The 22,200-nt window shown below is 39.3% G+C and overlaps 2 protein-coding genes across 10 annotated transcripts in view; one reads left to right on the top strand and one right to left on the bottom strand.

Annotated features, from left to right (window-relative positions):
* The first annotated feature begins 1,766 nt into the window (after window positions 1–1,766).
* Window positions 1,767–19,640, top strand: NUDT13 (nudix hydrolase 13). 8 transcript variants are annotated; one of them, XM_029931917.1, is made up of 10 exons: window positions 1,767–1,886; window positions 7,167–7,258; window positions 10,744–10,883; window positions 11,611–11,640; window positions 12,303–12,437; window positions 13,244–13,350; window positions 15,570–15,695; window positions 16,128–16,239; window positions 17,502–17,656; window positions 18,596–19,640. In XM_029931917.1, exons 2-10 carry the CDS (start codon window positions 7,176–7,178, stop codon window positions 18,788–18,790), a joined length of 1,083 nt encoding a protein of 360 aa, XP_029787777.1. In that variant the 5' UTR covers window positions 1,767–1,886; window positions 7,167–7,175; the 3' UTR covers window positions 18,791–19,640. The 8 variants fall into 8 exon arrangements, with proteins under 8 accessions (XP_029787777.1, XP_029787779.1, XP_029787780.1 ...); XM_029931918.1 differs by lacking the exon at window positions 1,767–1,886 and adding an exon at window positions 3,935–4,263; XM_029931919.1 differs by lacking the exon at window positions 11,611–11,640.
* Window positions 18,236–22,200, bottom strand: part of ECD (ecdysoneless cell cycle regulator) — a 28,651-nt gene continuing 24,686 nt past the window's right edge. Inside the window, exons 14-15 of one of the 2 annotated variants that reach the window (XM_029931907.1) lie at window positions 20,954–21,164; window positions 18,236–18,661 (exon numbers count right to left, since the gene is read on the bottom strand). In XM_029931907.1, coding sequence (XP_029787767.1) covers window positions 18,636–18,661; window positions 20,954–21,164 — 237 coding nt within the window. In that variant the 3' untranslated portion in view covers window positions 18,236–18,635. Of the gene's footprint in view, window positions 18,662–20,876; window positions 21,165–22,200 lie in introns of those variants that run through there. The other variant, XM_029931908.1, reaches the window with a different exon arrangement.

The raw sequence follows: 22,200 nt of genomic DNA on the forward strand, positions 1-22,200 counted from the left end.
TAGAGGGGCTCAGTCGGTTAAGCAATGGACTCTTGATTTCAGTTCAGGTCATGATCTCACTTGTTAGATCAAGCCCCATGTTTGGCTCCTTGCTGACAGCATGGAGCCGGCTTAGGATTCCCTACCCCTCACCCCTCTGCCCCTTCCCATCTCACATGCTCACATGTTCACACACATGCACTCACACTCTCAAAATAAATAAATAAACTTTAAAAAATAAAAGATAAAAAATTATTAGATCCCTAACTTTCCCTAAGCATGCTTCCCCATCTCTTTGGAACTTTTTGACTTTATAATCTTACATCCTTCAAAGTTTCTGTGCCTTCCTTAAGGACAGTGAATCAACCTGATAAAAAGCTTGAGTTCACGTGTCAATGAAAAGGTCCCAAAAAACTGGCTGGTCCATCAATCAGAGTTACCATTCTTGCCTCCCATGTAACTGAGTTACATATTAACAGTGACATTGAGGATTTAATAACACTTATCCCCTACAGTCTAATCTCCACATACAGAGTAATTCCTTTGAAATGTAAATCAGATCATCTCACTTAATTGAGAGTTTACTCAACGTCTGTAACATCCCATCTGTCCCAGAGTAAAAACTGAAAGCATTACAATGGCTCTATAAAAATTGTCAAGACTTGTGAAGCCCTATGTGATTTGGTACTTCGCTACTCTGACCTGAGGCATCTCTGACCATCAAACTTTGTCCTAGGCTTTCCTCAGACCTGCCAGTTATACTTCTTCCGCAGGATCTTTGCATCTGCTGATTTTTTCTGTCTACAGATCTCATAGATTTCTGCCTGGTTTCCTTCCTCAACTCCTTCACTCAAATGAGGCTGGCCATCCTGTATAAAATCGCAATATCCTCCCTCATCTTTTCTTACTTTATTTTTCTCTTCAGCACTTATAACCACCTGACACATTGTACATTTACTTGTTTGTTTCTTCCTTTAGAATGTAAATTCCAGGAGGGAAGAAATTTTCATGTCTTTTTTTCCCTGCTGTATCTGATCCCAATAACAGTCCTAGGTATATTTGGTATTCATTAAATACATGGTGAATGAAGGGACTTCAAAACTGCAACTTTAGTAGTAAGAAGGGAAAAGAGCAGAACCAAAGTAGTTCTGCTGGAAGACTGCTTTCAGGTCAGATGGAATCCTACCCCGGTTGATCAAGGGATGCACTTTAACAAACACTTCCACATATCTAGACACAGTTGGGTGCTTTAAATGGCAGAATTTCATGAAGTGTTACAGCTAGTTCTAAAGTGGGAAGACAGAGACAGAAATAAAGATATAGAAAGGTTGAAAGTTATCTGATTTTGTGCCTCAACACTCCTTTCCTCCCTCACAACAAATGTGCTTCCTGCACACTAGAATAGGTTTAATGACTATCTTTTTGTTATTCAAAATTGAATCTAATGCTAGTTTATATTCTCCAAAGACACAGTAGTTTTCCTGGTAATGGATTTTGAAGATCTTAGATCATGCTTTTGACAATCATGGTTAACTTTGCAGTTGGAGTGGGTAAGCAGCACACTGGTGGATTAAACAATTCCTAGAGTGCATGTCTAGGTAGATTCTGAGAAGCAAGACAAAAGCAGGCTTACAACTAGTTAGCATGAAAAAAGAACTACATTTCCCAGAGTGCATCTCCAGGTGGATTCTGAGGAGTGAGGCAAAATCATGCTTACAATCACAGCTAGCATGAAAACAGGACTACATTTCCCAGAGTGCATCTCTAGAGGATTCTGGGAAGTGTGGCAGAGGCATCAACTGTCCCTCTGGGGAAGGGAAGCCCTACTTTCCAGAAACATTAGAAGTTCCCTGGTTTCTGCTGGTTCTTGAGGCCTAGGAAGGCGCCCTCCCCCACCAGAATTCAGAGTGAGTACAGAGGAACAGAAAACTGTTGAGGTTCCATGTGTAGGAGGGATTTTATGGGGAGGCATAATGAAAACTTGAAAAAAATCTCTCAGTCACAGTATTTTGTAATTTTTAGCTTAGTCTCTTTACCGGGGAATGATGACAGTTTTGCCTGGTAACTGAAGCTAATATTTTTCTGATATTTCTCAGAGAGTCATTTAAAAATGGTTTGCTAACTTCTTTGCATTGTGCCTGGATTATAATTGGATAAAGGGAGGAAACATTGTTTAGAAAGCAAACCTTAAAGCTACTTAGTGAGACTGAAATCTGTATCCTCAGTTTTGCATATTTCCTCATTCCACTGAGGTCCACAGTAATGAACAGACAGACTGTCTGAAAAGGGCTCTCTCAAAAGTACCCAACTTCTTTGTAGAACTAACCACAGAGATTTGAGATGGGCTTTTTCTTCATATTGTAGTACTTTATAAAGTATCTTTCTTTAAGAGGAACAGGAGGAGAAATGTGGGAATTATTTATTATAGTAATCTGAGGGGCGCCTGGGTGGCTCAGTCGGTTAAGCCTCTGACTTCGGCTCAGGTCGGATCGCACATTCGTGGGTTCGAGCCCCGCGTCAGGCTCTGTGCTGACAGCTAGCTCAGAGCCTGGAGCCTGCTTCCGGTTCTGTGTCTCCTTCTCTCTCTGCCCCTCCCCCTCTCATGCTCTGTCTCTCTGTATCAAAAATAAATAAAACAGTAAAAAAATTTTTTTATAGTAATTTGAGAGAAATTGTTAATCTTAACAGCCTTACCTCCTCATTGAATAGTTTTTGGTAAAAAAAAAATAATATAATCTTTCATTTCTATCAGTCTTTGTACTTTAAAAAATTTTTTTTTCTAATGTTTTATTTATTTTTGATACAGAGAAATACAGAGCATGAGAGGGGGAGGGTCAGAGAGAGAAGGAAACACAGAACAGGAAGCAGGCTCCAGGCCCCGACGCGGGGCTCGAACCCACGAATGTGAGATCTGACCTGAGCCAAAGTCGGAGGCTTAACCGACTGAGCCACCCGGGCGCTGCAGTCTTTGTACTTTTTAAAAACATAAATCGTACACGAATGTTAAAAAATGCTTTCCATGTATTTCTCATCAAAACATGGGTTTTGGAGCCAGATTGTCTTGGGTTTGAAACTGCTGCTTTCTAAATTATGATTTCAGATTGGTTAAAGCTTTATCTTCCTCATTTGTAAAATGGGATAAATTCATTGATTGATTAAATCATATATATTGTGTTTTACACTGTGATAGGACAGTGCTAGATGCTATAGATAGGGAAAGACACAATCCCAACACTTAAGGATTTTGCAGTCTAACGGACCTGAGAATTAGTATATGAAAACTTAACATGGTTGTAATACACTTTAGATCCATTTTCTCTCCTTCTTTCTCCTGTGAGAAGAGAGACAGAAACCAAGCTCAGACAAGCGAGGTAACAGCCCTAGGTCACAAATTCAGTTAGTGGGGAGCTCAGAATGTAAGTCCAGAGTCACTTCAGTAGTCCCTTCCCTGCTCCTCCCTCAGTTTGGAGAGACGCACAGGTACTATAAACAAAGTAAAAGGCAGACCTGAGTTTGTCATCTAATACAAAATTACAGTGCTAGTGTTTTCTTCCAAAACTTATTTAGTGAATAGTGAACTTTTATCCCTAGCTTGCCATTGGGAATAAAATACAATAGTAGTTGCCAATTCAAACAAAAACACTCTTTTCTTTGTAATGTGGCAATCAAGTGCCTGGATGTGAGGATTTACTAAAGGTGAGTCCTTAAGTCAACACACTTTGAATAAAATATCATACCTAAGATCCCTAAAAGAGTAAACAAATCACAAATCATTCAGAAAAAAAGCAACAAAGTTTCCCTGCATTAGATTTCTAAATAGTATGGAACTATGAGAAATGACATTTTCATCCTAACAGTAATTCATATATCCTCCTTATGGTTAAAAGAGCCTTTTTTCCTACTGAGGTTCAGTCTTAAGCACTGAGCTCACAGAGAAGAGCAGTGGGTTCCTATAGTGCATTTCTGTGATCACATTATGGAAAAAGTACTATAATATTCTAGGAAGTAGAATGTTTGAAATGCTGGTGTAAAACCACAGTAAATAAATGAACATGGGACATCGATTTGAAAAGGGGAACTAGAACTATTAAATCTCAAAACACTCCCAAACTCTATAGTTATCAAAGAGATATAACATGAAAGTTTTTTTTTTAAAGCAAATACTACTGAATCCTGTAAGTGTGGCAATGTGTAGAAAGAGCCATAAGATTGTAAACTAAATTTTGTCCCGGCAATTCTACTTTCGGAAACTTCAAGGAGTAACCTGAAAATATCAGCACACAGGTATTTAGTGGTATCTTGTTTCTCATAATTTAAAATAAAAAATCAGGGGAATGTTTAGCAAAATAAGGATGAGTCTACCTGAATGTAGTATTATGAAGTTAAAAAAATTATATAGTTTATATGAAAACAAAATTCCTTATGACATGTTTTATGAAGGCAAATTGAAAACAATGTGTCCTCTAATTACAAATACGTAGAAATTGTATTTGTAAAAAGATTAGGAAATGCATATTAAATTATAAGTTATATTTATGTGGTGATATTATAGATGCTTTCACAATTCTGTTTTCTAGATGTCCTATAATGTAGTTATGTTAATAATAATTATATTATAATTAAATTAGCTTATAATTAAAATAAGCTATTTAAAAGAGAAATACAGTTAAGCTGATTTTTCAGGAAATCATTTTGTCTTTGACTTTTAAATAATCTCTATACTGTATTTATATAAGATGTGTATAAAAAATATACAAGGGGCCTTTTAGAAAAGGAACTGGACTTAATCTTTATTAGATTTATGGCTGCACCAGTGAAGTTGCAATTCTCAGGTAAAATAAGTCTGGTTTTCCTCTTTATCGTTAGTATGTTTTCAAAGCTACCTTAAGAAATTGATTATGTTTTTACAAGCTCTGACCATCATCCTGTGATGGTCTGACCATGATAAACTACAACTGGCTAAAGTTAATTTAGTAACAAAAACTAGGCAAAACATCAGGCAGCCAGTGGGCCACACAGATTAGTTGGTACGGCTACAACCAAAGAGTTACTGGCTTTCAGGATTCAAGGAACTCACCAGAGGAAATCCTTTTGGCTCCCAAGGAATGTGGTGAGGTGCTCCTAAGAACAATGGCTTGGAACTAGCCTCTTTATGCTGTGAGTCCCAGGAATGACTACTTATTACCTTTATTTTACTGTAAAAAGAGTATGTACAAATGGTTAGAATTTTTTTTTAAGTACAGAAATGTGTAAGTAAATGCCAAAATTATAAGTACCCTTTTCAGTCCCTCTCTCCATCCTACTCTTCCAAATTAGTCACTTGTAAGCAAAAGTGATTTGGAATGTTCACTTCTAGTCACCTTAAGAATACAGACAAATACATAACCAGTTTATGTTTACTGGTATATATATGTCCTTTATAAATTAATTAGATCAAGGTAAACCAACCAAATATTACTTGCTTTTTTACTTAATCATATGTTCTGAATATCTTTCCCTGTTACTATATAAGTACATTTCCACTGTTGTTTTCTATTTATTTTTAAGAGCTGTATATTATTCCCCTTTATTACACTTTTCAGTTAATATTCCTGTACATATCCTTTCTTTCTTAGGGTAAATTTCCAGAAGTAAAATTGCTAGGTAAAAGGGATATTTATTTAGCATTTTGATAGATATTCCCAAATTGCCCCCCCAATATTTACATTCTCAGAGTGTGTACATGAGACATACACATGTGACGTGTACATATATGAGAAACTGTAAATATATTTCTTCCAGCATATCACACAAGTCTTTGGGTTATTAAAATAGGGATTATTTTTTTAATACTCTCCCAGAATGTTTTGTAACCTACATATCACATGTTGTCTTCTGGGAAAGCTGTGTTTGTTTTTCTCTCCTGCTGGAGTCCCTTGACAGCAGGTTTTTCATCTGGTACATTTTTGTGTTCCTTAAAGGACCTTGCATAAAGTCAGCTTTCAATAAACACTTTTTGTTGAATGTCGTTTGCTAAATATATTTTACCCTTGGCTAGGACATAGATTGTAGCCAAAACTGTCTCAGGATTAGTCATCAGTGATTCACAATTATGCAACCAAGAAGTAAGCCTAAACTCAGTGATTTGTTTAGTGTCAAAGCTTGCTTCCCTTGGGCACAGTTAAAAGGGTGGTTGGTGGAACTTCTTGCCTTTAATCCCAATGTGAAATGTACTTTTCATGGGGCATAAAATACTTATTGATATACAATTTAAAAGGAATCACCTTCTGCATAATGGATTCGTAAGATACAGAATTTTTTTTCCTCTCACAATGAGATTCAAAAAATAGAAAGTATCTTAGGTTCATGTAGATTTTCATAGCTGCCTTTTGAAATATTTTCCTAACGGCCAAGATTTTGTATTTTTCTTATCTATAGGATTCCTCTTCATTCTCCGAGGGACTCTGCTTTTCATATATCCTGAGAAACTTAGTTCCATTACTCTGGAGACACTCCCAGGCTTACCGGTCTATTAGAATAATGCTAGCCGCTGTAACAAACTTCAAAACTTCAGTTGCTTAATATGGTAGAAATTTATTACTCCCCCACAAATAGTCCAGAGTGCTATGGTGGAGGTGAGTTTTTGGTTAGCAGGTGGCTTTTCTCCATGTTGTGACTCAAGGATACAGCCTTCTCCGTCTAACGACTGCCATTCTGGAGTCTTCTAAGTAGGAAGAAAGGGGATGGAGAAGGCATACCCACGTCTTAACTGCTTTGGCCTAAAGGAGATACACATCACTTCCACTCACATTCCATTGTTAAGACCTACTTTTGGCCCTGCTTAGATACAAGAGAGGAGAGAAACAAGGATCTTGGCTTAGCAACAATGTTCTACCAATAATTCCACAATATAGAAAGAGAAGCATGCATTTTTATGGATAGTGGATTCTCACAATAACCTATTAGGTAGGCAGAACAGGTTTAAATTCTGTGGATTAGAAAAGAGGTACTGAAAAGTTGAAATCCCACAGCTAATTAGTGGTAGAAATGCAATTTAGAAAAGCCAGATCAGCTGACTCCTATTCAGTTTCTCTTTCCTTAATATTAAAAAGTAATCCTATCCTGGCTTAAAGTATAACCTTTTTGGTGATTCATTACTTTAAATTGCATACTATGACTTTTTTTTTTTAACTCCTCTTTTCTCGAAGGACCTGACAATGTCCCTCTATTGTGGAATTGCTTGCAGGAGAAAATCTTTTTGGTGCTATAGGCTGCTGTCAACTTATGTCACTAAGACCCGGTGAGTTGTGACCAACCTGAGCTCTGATTATTCTCTTTGGCCCATTAAATTATAAAACATAAATATTTCAAAGTCCTATATTGAGAATTAAGGACACATGATTCAGATTTACATATAAGGGTGCCTGGGTGGCTCAGTGGATTAAGCACCCCATTCTTGAGTTTGGCTCAGGTCATGGTCTCACGGTTGTTGAGACCGAGCCCCGTCTGTGCTGAAAGCACGGAGCTGACAGCACGGAGCCTGCTTGGGATTCTCTCTGTCCCTCTCAGGCACACGTGCTCTCTTTCTCTCTCTTTCTCTCTAAATAAATAAACAAATAAACAATGATGTTCATTGCAAATTATTTATAATTGGAAACATTCTAAACAAATTTCCAGTAATATCTAAAATATCTGACATACTTAAATATTTAGTTCTACTAAGATAAGAACTTTGTCTTTTCTGAAATGGTACCCCTAGTGCATAAAACAATACCTGGAATAGAGCAGGCACTAAAGGATTGTTGAATGGATGAATGAACAGTAAGGGACGAATTAATTAAATTATGGTATGCCCATTAGATGGAATGAAACACTATACTGAATAATACTTCATGAAGTTTCCTGAAAATAAGGTGATAACTCTAATTCCCTCACCCCCTAAGAAAGAACTAAACTACCAGTGAAAGGTAGACCAGAAAGCAAACAAACAAACAAACAAAAAACAACCATCTACACCAGTATAGGAAGATGGTAAAGGACTTCTTTGTCAAAGCCTGGGAAAATTTGAAATTTTTGAATCTGAAATCATTATTCTGTTATCATAGTTTTGGGGTTTAAATGTGCACCATCTGTATGTTATTGACCCCAAACCCAACTTAAAAAAAGAATGTAAGTAGTAATTCTAGACTTATAATACCCCTGGGCATGTTGCAGAAGCGAATATAAAATTCCTCTGAAGAGATACAGCCCTACCCAAGGCTTCCTACATAAAAAGCTCTGCCAGACAGAAGTACCCAGTACAAAATTTAAAGACCCCTAAGCATACACTTGGGCATGGACAGGAGTGAGAAAACAAAATTGCAGCACTTATTTTAGATACTGTTGGGCATTTAGGTTATTTGCAGTTCTCAGGCTGAGACTCTGAGAGCAATAATTGAATTATTGAAGTTATTGTATAGTGTAAAAAATGACTGTTAAAGTGATTTAAAAATGAGTAAAAAATCATGAGAGAATGAAATTCTATCAACAAAGAACATGGTGTGAAAAAATCTTAAAGAAAAAAGGCTACAAATTAGTAGGCATGGTTCTGAACACACCTACATACATATAGATACACAATTAATAGTGTGAGAATTCCCAGGTGTAAAGAGTGATCATCTCTGAATGGTGAGATTCTTGATGATTTCCCTTTTTTGAACAAATTGCTAACAACATTTCCTGATTTTTACTGATGACTTTTTATTTTTATAAATAGGAAAAAACAGTTTAAGTCTGATGATCTTAGTGTTGTTTCTATGCTATTATAACTAAGGGAGGAAAATGAATTTTTAAAATTAGTGTTCCTGATCAAGAAAAATGTAGGGCGCTTTCTGGATCTCAGTTCCAGTTTCAGGGAGACCTCGGGTTTAAGAACTGAACCTGGGTGTTTTTGTAGGTGTTTTGTTTTTTAGGGTCATTAGGGCAAAGCACAGGTTGTACCACTCTTACTGCTCTCTTAGGAAGGCGGCGGTGCTTGTTCTATTGTTTACATTTGGTAACTTCTGAGTGGCACACGTCTCTCCTTTGACATGCGTTAAGTCTTTGCCCCTGGAAGCGGCAGTCACTTATTAAAGGTTTAAAAATACCATGAGTATTAAGCTCTCAGGTTTCTTTGGTCCTGTGTTTTATAAAGAGCTCATTGTAACCCTCTTTATCATTCAGTCAGAAATAGGTTCTGGAGAGCCTGGGTGGCTCAGTTGGTTAAGCCTCTGACTTCGGCTCAGGTCAGATCTGACGTTCGTGGGTTCGAGCCCCGTGTCAGGCTCTGTGCTGACGGCTAGCCTGGAGCCTGCTTCCGGTTCTGTGTCTCCTTCTCTCTCTGCCCCTTCCCCTCATGCTCTGTCTCTCTCTATATAAAAAATAAACAAAACATTAAAAATTAAAAAAAAATAAGTTCTGGGGTGCCTGAGTGGCTCAGTCAGTGGAGCGTTACACTTCCACCCAGGTCATAATCTCTTGGTTTGTGAGTTTGAGCCCAGCGTCAGACTCTGTGCTGACAGCTCAGAGCCCAAAGCCTGCTTCAGATTCTGTGTGTGTTTCTCTCTCTGCCCCTCCCCTGCTCACACTCTTATCTTTCTCTCAAAAATAAATAAATATTAAAAAAAATTTTTTTTAAATAGGTTCCTAAAGAGGCCCCTGGGGCACATTTATCATTTTGCTTTGCAGTTTCCTGTTGAGCTAACACTGTTGTTACAAAAGCTCCCAGATCCTACAGAAAATATCCATAAACTGTTGCCCACTTAAGTTGCAAAGTCTGCCATAAATCTGAGTCTGTTTGGGGGCCTTTAACAGGCAAGGATGGTTATTCCTAAGGTTCTAGAAGGAGAATCCTGCATTCATTACCCCCAGAATCATGCGGACCCTGACCTGATTTCCAAGGCTCTTGAAGGGATAGACGTAGGTCATCTTTAATGAAGGTGCTTGGAAAGCCTAGAACTGGATCCAATACTATTTCTTTTAGAGAAGCTAATGATAGGATGTTCTTTTCTGCATTTGTATTTTGGTTACTGAAAATATTACACTTATTAATAAATAAGTGTAGGTCATGTATGGGCTTCACTATCCCATTAGTGATCTCTTCAGTAGAGATTGGGAGCTAACAGTATCCACCTGTGGGCGGGGTGGTGGGGACTAGATGTTTGAAGCTAGAATGCACTGAAGATAAAATCTGCTCTTTATCATCTCTAGATTGAATGAGAGTTACTTAAGTTATAGTGTTTGCTCTTTGTCTGCCAACAATAAAGTCTGCTCCCATCTCTGGGTGTTGTGTGGTTGATGTTTTTATCACTGTACTTGTTTTTCTTTCACTCCACTGCATGTAAATTCTTGCCTCACAGCATAATATTGGCAAAGTACCTTGAGGTTCAATTCAGTAAATATTTATTACCCTTGGAGTTCAATTCAGTAAATATTTATTGAATCGAGCCATTCAATATGTTAATTACTGGAGACACAGAACTAAGGCTGACCCTGTCCTGAAGGAGATCATAGGCTTTCAGGGGAGACGGACAAATTAACAATTAGTTTAACAGAAGTGGAACCACAGAAGCATGGGCAACATGTACAGTCGCACAAAGGAAGGAATGATTGCCTGACGCCAACTGAAACCCTTTGTAGAGCAAATTAGGATATAAATAAAAAGAAATTAACTGTGGTAGGAGAGGGATGCAGGGACAGAATTCTAAAAGGTGAATGGTATATAACTAAGTGTGGTTTTGTAATGCTTTGATTATTTTCAAAATACAGGTATTTATTTGAACTGAAGGAAGATGATGATGCATGTAAAAGAGCCCAGCAGACAGGAGCATTTTACCTCTTTCATAGCCTGGCTCCTTTGGTTCAGAAATCAGAACATCAATACCAGGCCCCCCAGTATAGCCTCCTAGGTAAGCCCAAAGAGGACCTGTAGGATAGTCCAGCCTGTGGCCATTAGGCAGAATTCCATCCGTATCAAATCCCTGAGAAGGATCTTCTGACTTTAGAGTTCAGATTTTTCAAACTGTTTCTGCCAATTAATAGTGTATAAACCTGAGTTGTCCAAATATTATTTGATGATGGTATAAACCAGTACTGCCTTAAACAAGGGGTTACGAGACTGGTGTCCAAATTGGAATCCACCATGTGTTTTAAAATGTAAATATTTATTGGAACACAATCACGCTTTTATCCACTTACACGTTGTCTGTGGCTGTTCTGGCACTACAGTGGCAGAGCAGAGTAATTGTGACAGGGGCCACATGGCTCACAAACCCTAAAATATTTTGCCAAACCCTGCCTTAGTCCAGTGATTTCCAGCCTCCGTGGAGTTGCTCACTTCTACTGTTTAAGATCTGTGTCAGGACATCGTTTCTTCTAGAAGGGTCAAAATAAGGGGAACTTGGGTGGCTCAGTCAGTTAACTGCCCAGCTCTTGCTTTCAGCTCAGGTCATGGTCTCACAGTTCACGAGTTGAAGCCCCACATTGGGCTCTGCGCTGACAGTGTGGAACCTGCTTAGGATTGTCTGTTTTCCTCTGTCCCTGCCCCTCACCCACTCATGCTCTCTGAAAATAAATGAATTTAAATAAATTTAAAAAAATTTAAAGTGATTTAAAATTAATTTGTTTTGATTTTAGGGTTAAAGCCATTGGGATTTGGCATCCAAGGTACTCTGTTTTACGTGATATCACTGTACACTGACTTACTTCTAAATACAAAGCCAGTGAATTTCCTCCAGGAGTCAGATGTTGGAGTACTTGGATAGGTTTCTAGCAGTGCAGAAGAGTATAAGGATGCCATCAGAAGGCAATGTTATGTTGTATTATGAACAAATAAATAGAAGTCCTTCATGCAGAGGAGGATAGGTTTTCTCCGTAGGCATCACTTGTCTTATACAGACTGGGATCTCAGATGAATCGTCTACCCTAGCCCATATAAGCGGCAGAATCTGGAGATTAAATCATATATAACTGACTTGTTCTCTACCATTTTAAGCACAACACATGTTTTTTTCCAATGCCATACTACATTAACTATCGTGTATCCTTTGAACTAGGGGATATGTACCTTTCACGATACATTCACAAGAGTCCACTGTTACACATAGAATTCCTTCTTTAAACACTTTAGGTGGCTGATGAGAGGGTGGAAGCCTAAAGAGGTTAAGTGATTAGCCCAAGATTACATTGCTAATTAGCTTCAGGGCAGTGACTAGAAGCAGGTATATCTACTTCAAACTGAATTAGAGGATTTCCTATGAGTCTAAAATGGCTGTGGTGATTTAATTAAAAGCCTTTGTTTTTCTCCCTTCTTCTTTTCTGTTTCTTAGAGTTGGAAAGACTCCTGGCTAAGTTTGGACAGGACACACAAAGAATAGAAGATTCTGTGCTGATTGGATGCTCTGAGCAGCATGAAGCGTGGTTTGCGCTAGATCTAGGTCTAAGTAGCTCTTCTTCCATAAATGGTATAGAACATTCTTCCTAATGGGCACTTCCCAGTGGTGCTGAGACTTTGGGGTTTCAACATAATAGTAACATTTCAAAGAAAATTTTGAGAGTACCAAAAGGTTATCAACTTTGTATTTTTTTTTAAGTTAGGATATAAAAAATTCTACCATTTACTAACATTATCATTTAAAGGAAAGTAAAGAACATTTTAACACCTTCTCAGTCAGGTGCTAGGTACACAGATGTTTACTGTATTATTCTCACTACCTTGGTACATTTTATATTTCTTAACTGTTTCATAAGCAATGTTTTAAAATTCATGACATTGTTCTTATCCCAAGTGAAGAAACATGTTATCATGCAGTAGCTCAGGGTCTTCAGACCTACACCTGGGAACCAGTTTGGTAGAGGTTCACGGCTTTCCTTCTTTCAGGTTCTAGGTGTAAATGTAATGATGCTGGAATGAGGTGCTGATAGGAGCCTACAGATCCCATTTTACCCCTTATCCAGAGATAGTGTGTGGCTAGTGCAAATATTATTACTCTGAAGAGGATCTTGAGAAATACTATGCACTAATGTTTCTCAAATTTGCATCAATATAAGAATCCCCTAGTGCTTATTAAAAAATAAAGATTTATGGGCTTCCCTCCCCCACTGTTCAGAATCTCCAGGTAGGGGCTTGAGAATCTACACATTGTTTATTTTCCCTACTTAAGTCTTATTAGGTGAGTTTGGGGAACACTGTTCTAACAGGTATACTTAAGAGACACCCCAAGGCAAGTTTGGCATTTGTTTCATTTCATTCTCTTTTCTCATCTTCTAGCTTCCTTACAGAAACCAGAAATGGAGACAGAGCTCAAGGGGTCTTTCACTGAGCTAAGGAAGGCTGTGTTTCAGCTGAATACAAAGGATGCGTCCTTGCTGTCCACGGTAGATTCTGACTTCTCAGTTCTGTAGGAAGTTTAGTAAAGCAGTGTTGATGGGTGAAAACATGCACGCATATACAAGGCTAGAATGACATTTGACTTCCTCTTGAGCAGATAAATCAGTCCTTCCTACAGACCATGGCTGGACAGTGTACTGCAGCAAGATTGCTTATCTTCTTTCTTTTGCCCTTATTTTTGGCAGAACCATTTTCTCCTGAGGATATGCAGATCTATAGCAGTCTGATTATTAGCCTCATGATATTTTTAATGACCCACAGCATAATATCCATCATTGTTACCCCTATGAGAAATTATTTTGTATTGCTTGAATGACATCCTCACAGCTTTAGATTTCACTTGCTGAAGTACTTCTGGTTTTTCATTTAATTTTTTTTCTGCAAATATATTTTTTAATGTTTATTTTTTGAAAGAGAGAGAAAATGTGAGCAGGGGGAGGGACAGAAAGAGAAGGGGACAGAGGATCCAAAGCAGGCCCTGCACTAACAGCAGCAGCAAGCCTGATGCAGGGCTCAAACTCACGAACTGTGAGATTATGACCTAAGCCAAAGTCCAATATTCAACCAACTGAGCCACCCAGGCACCCCTGCAAATATGTTTAATGCAGTTAGATTACAAAGAGGAAAAGGGAGCATCCAGGTGAGTCACCCAAAAATTCTTATAAAAGTCCCAGGCTGGCTGCTGCCCCCAGGAACCAAGTCAACATTGACATTAGAAATTAATGTAAAATTTTACAAAAGTCTGCTCATTCAGCATTCAGGTACTTGTACGGAGGAAGGGCTCTCTCTACACAGCTTGTAACAAGAACTCAGGTACCTCACCTGGCAAGGAGAACCTGGAAGCCAGGGAGAAAAGACAATTGGATATACAAAAATAATAACCAAGGGAGCTCTCTACTGGTCTGCCCCATAGAGGTACCAACCCTCAGGTTTTTTTCTGTGCTCTCAACTCCATCTCAAAACCCAGTCCCAAGGCCCTGTGTTTATTTTTTAAAATGCTCCAGAACTTTAGACTCTTCCCCAAGGCATCCTAGTCCCTCCCCCAAAGCCTTGCCTTTGGAAGAGGAAGAGAAGGGCAAGAAGTTGTTCATTTAATTTAAAAAGACACCTGTAAACATTTTTATTTGCAAAAAATTCCACTTTCTGTGGAGAGGAGTACATGTTGAGGTGTTCCACTTATTGGAAATGTCTTAAGTTAGGTTGTAAGCGCATGGGGCATTCATTATAAGACTTTATAACATGTATTCTAAATGATTCATAATACATTTACTATTTATTTATTTTTGAGACAGAGAGACAGAGCATGAGCAGGGGGAGGAGCAGAGAGAGAGAGAGAGAGAGAGAAGCAGACAGAATCCAAAGCAGTCTCCAGGGTCCAATCTGTCAGCACAGAGCCCGACGCAGGGCTTGAACTCACAAATCGCCAGATCATGACCTGAGCTGAAGTTGGATGCTTAACCAACTGAGCCACCCAGGCGCCCCCAATTCATAATACATTTAAAATACAGATTCTTTTATTCATATTTCAGATGCTAGAAGAATATCTTCAGATAGTTTTCCTTGTTTTTAGTTTAAATAGTTGGGCACCTGGGTGGCTCGGTCAGTTAAGCATCTGACTTCAGCTCAGGTCATGATCTCATGGTTTGTGAGATCAAGTCCTGCTTTCGGGGGAGCACAAGCCCCAGTTCAGGCAAGCTGGTGCTTCATATCGGGTGAGCCCTGCTTCTCTCTCCCCCCCTCTCTCTGCCCCTCATGGGATTCTCTCTCTCTCTCTCCTTTCTCTGTTTCTCGCTCACTTACGCCCTTGCTCCCTCTCAAAAAAAGAAACCAAACAAAGTAGAGTTTAAACCATTAATAACCATTTAAAGTAGGGGAGCTGGGGGCACCTGGGTGGCTCGGTTGGTTAAGTGTCTGATTCCTGATTTTGGCTCAGATCATGATTTCACACTTCATGATTTGTGAGACTGAGACCTGAGTGGGGCTCTGTGCTCACAATGCAGAGCCTGCTTGGGAGAGGAGAGACCTCTCTGCCCTTCCCCTGCGTGCTCTCTCTCTCTCTCAAAATAAACATTAAAAAAATAAAAAGTAGATAAGCTGGCAAGGGATTGGCTTTTCCCTTTGAGTTGCTCTAAATACTAGGCCCAGGACTATTCTAGATGAGCTCCATATTTTCCAAATGAAACCACACTCATCTTCATATTCCTAGGCTCAGGCTCTTCTCCGTTGGCATGATGCTCATCAGTTCTGTAGCAGAAGTGGGCAGCCCACCAAGAAGAATATGGCTGGAAGCAAGCGTGTATGCCCTTCCAATAAGATCATCTATTATCCACAGGTAAGCACTACTTTATTTATTTTTTTCCATAATATTTAGCACTACTTTAATATATTTTTTAATATTTTATTTATTTTTAATACAGAGAGAGACAGAGCATGCAAGGGGGAGGGGCAGAGAGAGAAGGAGACACAGAACCGGAAGCAGGCTCCAGGCTCTGAGCTAGCTGTCAGCACAGAGCCTGACATGGGGCTGGAACCCACGAACGTGAGATCTGACCTGAGCCGAAGCCAGAGGCTTAACCGACTGAGCCACCCAGGCGCCCCTATTTAGCACTACTTTAAAAGGACAGTAATCCAAGACGACTATGTGCTATTCTGTCCTAGGGATAGAAGCCTGTACAATTAAAAGGCTTTCCTTAGTTATCCAATCCTTCATTCCACTAATAGGCCCCAAAGCCCTAATGTCTAAGTTTCTATCCCCTTTTCCTAGATGGCTCCTGTGGTGATCACTCTGGTGTCGGATGGGACTCGATGCCTGCTTGCCCGCCAGAGCTCCTTTCCCAAGGGAATGTATTCTGCCTTGGCAGGTTTTTGTGATATAGGTAAGCAGTCTGGGGCATATAGAGATGACTGGAGGACACAAAGTCTTAATAATAGTAGGTATTTTTTTGCCTTGCTGCCACAGTGCTTGGAGTATTAAGCAAACTCTTATCATGTCAAGAAAACTGCCTTTTGGGGCACCTGTATGGTTCAGTTGGTTGAGCATCTGACTCTTGATTTCGACTCAGGTCATAGTCCCAAGGTTATGAGATGTAGCTCTGCGTTGGGCTCTGTGCTGAGCATGGAGACTGCTTACAATGCTTTTTCTCTTTGGGATGTCTGGGTGGCTCAGTCAGTTCAGTGTCTGACTCTTGATTTTGGCTCAGGTCACGGTTTCAGTTTGTGGGATTGAGCTCCACGTCAGGCTCTGGGTTGACAGTGTGGAGATTTTGGGGATCTGCTTAGGATTCTCTCTCCCCCTTTCTCTCTGCCTCTCTCGCTCGTGCGCACTCTCTCAAAAGCAAATGAACATTAAAAAAATAACTGCCTTCTGGCATTATAATTATCCAATGCTAGGTAAAATTTCAAGCATACAGCATAGCTGATGTACAGTTAACACTCACTCAAACACTTACCTTAGATCCCCAATTTTTTTCTTCCTTTACTTTATCACATATCTATCTATTCTATCCATCCATCAATCCACTTTATTCTTTGATGCAGTTTGTAGACATTATACACTTCTCCCTAAATATTTCAGCACACATTATATTAACTAGAATTCAATAGGTATTTACAGGTTTTTTTTTTCTGTCTGTTGAGGTAAAATTTGCAAATGGTGAAACGTGGCATTAGAATTGTATTAAAGCTGGGCGCCTGGTGGCTCAGTTGAATAAGCATCTGACTTTGGCTCAGGTCATGATCTCACTATCCATGGGTTCAAGCCTTACCTCTGGCTCTGTGCTGGCCACTCAGGGCCTGGAGCCCACTTCAGATTCTGTGTCTCCCTCTTTCTACCCCCCCTTCAGTTGCACTCTGTCTCTCTCAATAAATAAACATTAGAATTGTATGGCTACTGAGGTCAGCAGTAGCCTCTCCCACTGCCACTCTTCTGTTGCATTATAACCAAATGACTACTCTAAGTATTGCAGTTCAGCACCCAACCCCAGACTTGATTCCTGCTGTTATAGAGACTCGGGATTTAGGGTTCTTCCAAGAATACTTCATTGAAACTTTGGAGCCAGTTTGCGCTCCTTTCACAAATGGGCATCTGTATCACCCTTCCTGCTGCAGGGCTGTCCTGAATTAATCTGAGTGCTTATAGGTGAAAGTCTGGAAGAGGCTGTCCGGAGAGAAGTTGCAGAAGAGGTGGGATTGGAGGTGGAAAGGCTGCAATACTCTGCATCCCAGCACTGGCCGTTCCCTAATAGCTCACTCATGATTGCTTGTCATGCAACTGTGAAATCAGGGCAGACAGAGGTAAGTTCTGATGCTTCCCTTCAGTTGTGAGATTTCTGTGCTTCACTCAAGTTGGTCAATAGCCATCTGTCTGGTCCAGCACTGTCTACATTACACAAAGGATGTGTAACGTGATTTGGTCCCTTGAGGAATTTGCAATCTTATAAAGGAAGCAATCTCCATGAAAATTCAGAGCGCCAACTTAAGCACCATTTTTCCTTATCTGTAGCTCAGTCATGAGACAATTTGTTTTTCATCATTGGGACTGAACAGAGCATCTTGCACAGAGAAAGCACACAATAAATATATCAAATTGAATGATGGATTTCATGATGGGTCTTACTGTTCAAGTCTGTTAGGATGTTGGGGACCAATTATATAAACTCATAAGAACTTGTAGTAGAAAGGGATTTAGATGTTGCCTTACCCAGCCTCACCTTCCTCTTTGGTAGCATCCTTGACAGATGGCATTATGGGCACAGGTTCCTACCTGTGTGTTTCAGTTTGCACAGCATTCGTAATATCTATCTCAGCTTCCTGTGGGTGTATTTGCATTGCAAAGAAGATACTATGCTTTTGATTATCACTAATTATCCCTTATCCTTTAAAGAAGAGTAATTTTATTTTCTTTTAAAATAGGAAGTTATACAATCAGTGGGGTACAAAGAAAAACAAGAACTATTTATATATTACAGCTTACTGTTAACCACTCTTCAGTATTTCAGTGCTCCCAAGATTTTCAAGACGCACTTTTTTTTTCACTATTTACAAAAATATACTTACCTCTCATCCTTTAATTATGCCTCTCTTGCTTCCGCGCAATATCTAAAATTAATTTTCTCCCGGCCGGTAGATCCCAGGCATTGCTCAGTTCTGCAAACATTTTCTCACCTTTGGCTAGAGAATTCTAAATTTCATAGCTCTTAACCTTTACATCCTGTTTTGCTTTATGTCTTTTAGATCCAGGTGAACTTGAGAGAACTAGAGGCAGCTGGCTGGTTCAGTCATGATGAAGTGGCCACAGCCCTGAGGAGAAGTAATCCATACCCTCAGCAACAGAATGGGACATTCTGGTTGCCACCCAAGTTAGCCATTGCCCACCAACTGATTAAGGAGTGGGTGGAAAAGCCAGCCTGTTCTACCCTGCCTGCTTAGCTCAGGTTGAGACATCCAGACCCTTCTCAGTACTTGGAGGTGCATAATAGAGCTCAGTGGATAAAGGGGAGGTGACAAAAGACCATCCAACTTCATACTGTGGCAGAGTGGAAGGGGATCCTATAGCAGGCTGCCTCTAACAGCAATGTTAAGGAAATTCCTATTCAAAGGCAATAAAAAATGCCAAACTGCTAAGATGATTGTTAAAATCAGAGGGAAAGTTGAAGCATTAGTTTGGATGTAGGCCTTTATTCACCCATTTTCACTGCGGCCTTGGAAGCAAACATCTTCTCAGCATGTACCTTGTTGATGTTGGATTTGTACTAACTGCCAAAATGTGCCTGATACAACTTTATCTTACTACTGAAAATATATAGCAAATTTCAACCCACTCCTGACTTTTCATCCTCAAAGAATTAAGAAAAATAGTACAACATGGTATTTAAATAAAAGTCATAAGTCATCAGAAGGGATGAGGAAAAGTGGGAGCTAAGGTTTTCCTCAGAGTACTCTGTAATAAATCAGCTGCAGTGATGTTTTACTGAGGTAATTATATGCCAGCGGGGCTTAAGATAGTTAAGTCTTTTGCCATTAACCTACTCAGCTTGTGGACCCAAGGAAAAGATGATGACTTTGCCATGTCTGACTTCCTAAATGTACAACAGTCACTCCCATTTGCATACCCAGTTAAGTGTTCTAACTTCACCTAACGGATTAGTGAGGATGAACCATTTCTTGAGTTTTATCAGATAAACTAAATGGAGAATTTCTCATCATTCGTGTATGTCATTCTATACCTCATCACAGGAGAGAATTTATCTGGAGAAATAAAATCAATTTCCACATCTTTGTTCAGATGTATTTTTCTGTCTTATGAAGTAAGGAAATTGTAGAAAGTGAGAACTGGGGAGAGGGGATAGGAAGGGAGAAAAGCATTCTGTTAGTGTGATAAATTTAAGTCCAGGTTTCAAATGTGGAAGAACTGAAGTGTTGTGCAGAAGAAATATAGTTAGAGGTCTGTTGCAAAAGAGGAATGGCCAGGAAAGAGTTGTACTTTGGGATAATTTTAGGCACTAACTTATGATAAAAGACACAAGTGCCAGAGACCCTAACATTATTCACACATCAAAGTCTACAGGACTAAGCAAAAGAGATTCTACTAGACAAGATGAAGCACTGAATTTCCCTTTGAACCCAAAAGGTCATTGCTCTCACCACTGCCAGCAAATCATCAGTGCTTTGGGGATATCAAAGTGCCTTGATCAGGAAATGTTGAGGGACAGAATGTGACGGGTCTTGGTTGTCCTGTTAGGCTGGCAGTTTGCCCTGACCTGACCTGAACCCAGCATGCAGAAGGGAAAAGCACTCTCCAAAGAGAGGTCCTGAGATTTCTTCATATCTTGCAGTTAGAAGAAAACAGTTCAGGGTCCATGTGTATTACCATCTCCCAATCTTTTCGGTCTCTATGTGGGTGTGTTTGTGAGCACATGTGTACACATCCCCCAATCTGAAAATACTAACAGAAAGGGGAGTGTGCAGGATTCCTGGTTATGAGTTTCTCAAACTTACCATGGAGTAACTGTTTGCTTTTGGATTAATGTGTTGTTTTGGAAAAGAAAATATGAGAGAGGCTAATAGAGGAGCTGCAACATTGAACTCTGTTTCCTGGCAGTGAGTGGGGAGAGGGCTTTGCTTCTTAGAACTCCAAGGATATCTGAAAAGTGAGGCAAAAAAGGGCAGGGCTCGGGCACTGAAAATGGCAGATAATTACAAGGAACTTTGGTACAGGGCCTACCTGGATAGACAATATTCATGTGGCCATGAGAGCAGAATAGCAAAAACAGGTAAAACATTGAAACAAATGTATTGGTTGCCAGAGTGAGCTGGCTCACAGTCATTTCTGGTAATTGGGATAAAAAGGTGACTTATTCATTCCTTATTTTTGCTTAAACCCTTAATAAAGATAAACGTAATGTTCTAAACTTGGAGTGTGTGAATCTCCTCTCGGGCTCTCCAGGAGCCTGATATTCTCTCTCCTGCTGACTTCAGAACCTTTTCTGTACCTCATAGTCATCCAGACTAGAAATGAGCACAATCAGACTCAATATTTATTTAAGAAGAAACAAGAGGTGAGGTGCACTAGTTAATCCTGCATGGGCTTACTTGTGGCTCTGTGATCGGTGTTGTCAGGCAGCTGTACTCCCATGCTTTGTAAAAGGTTGGATGCAGGTCCTGCCAGGCCAGCTTGCGAACTATAGGATTCCAAGATGTTTGAAACCAGGTTCAGGTCTACGTCCACCGGTGTCATAACAGATCCTCCTGCGCCAGAATCTTCCTCATCTGAATTATTACTGGTAGTCTGGGATAGAGGTTCCTTATTGATGGAGAATAAAGAAAATTATGGGATAGTCAGCCATTTGGTTGGATAGTAGTTACAATAAAAACTAAACAATGTAAAACTGAATTCTAAATGAAAAGAAATTTCTTATCCTTAATGACAGAAAGTAAAAATGCAGTCTAATAAACCTCACAATTTAACACACACATTAGAATGTGGTTCCAAAGACTAAAACACACTTCTTTCTAGGAAAACTTTCTATAAATTTAACTTCTTCCCTATTCTGAAATAGCCCAAGGGAGATAACCTGGGTTAAGGAGACATTTATAACTTACCTAAGAGTTTTAAAAGAAATAAAAATGAACATTATATATATATAATATATATATATATATATTATATATATATATATATAATTTTTTCTATATGAAAGAAACTAGATTTTTTTCTTCCCCCAATGAAAAAACATTAAGTAAAAACCTGAGGCTCTGTGCAGTCCAACCACAAAGATTATGAGTTGTCACCTGAGCCTCTGGTTTGGATGGGGAAAGGATTCAAAAGACTGTAGCCTGATCTATAGACCCTTAGTACCTTTGTTATTAAAAGTGCAGTTCATACATTAGCAACTTGTGCACTGCTTTGGAGCTTGTTAGAAATGTAAAATCTCATGCTTCAGCCCAGACCTACTTAACCAAAATTTTCTTTTCTTTTCTTTATTTTACTTCTATTTCACTTTACTTTTACTTAGATCTTTGGATGGTTCATATACATATTAAAATCTAAGATACACTGCCTAAGGTAAATCTAACAATACAGTTTCTTGGTTTCTATCAGGTTTGGGCGATAATGGAAGTGATTCTACTTTAAATGTAGTTTAGATGACGAAAGCAAGGTGAATAACATTCACTAAGGGCCTTATTATGCATTTTACTGTTGTCTCATTCGGTTCTCATGTTAATTCCACAGCACAGGGATTACTGGTTAATGGATATAGATTCACAGTGGGTGGCGCAACTGGATTTCAAACCCTAATCCAGAGGTTCCACTTTCTTTCATAATGTCTTTGAAGTAT

The sequence above is a fragment of the Suricata suricatta genome, chromosome 2 (assembly GCF_006229205.1).
Source record: "Suricata suricatta isolate VVHF042 chromosome 2, meerkat_22Aug2017_6uvM2_HiC, whole genome shotgun sequence".
NCBI lineage: Eukaryota > Metazoa > Chordata > Mammalia > Carnivora > Herpestidae > Suricata > Suricata suricatta.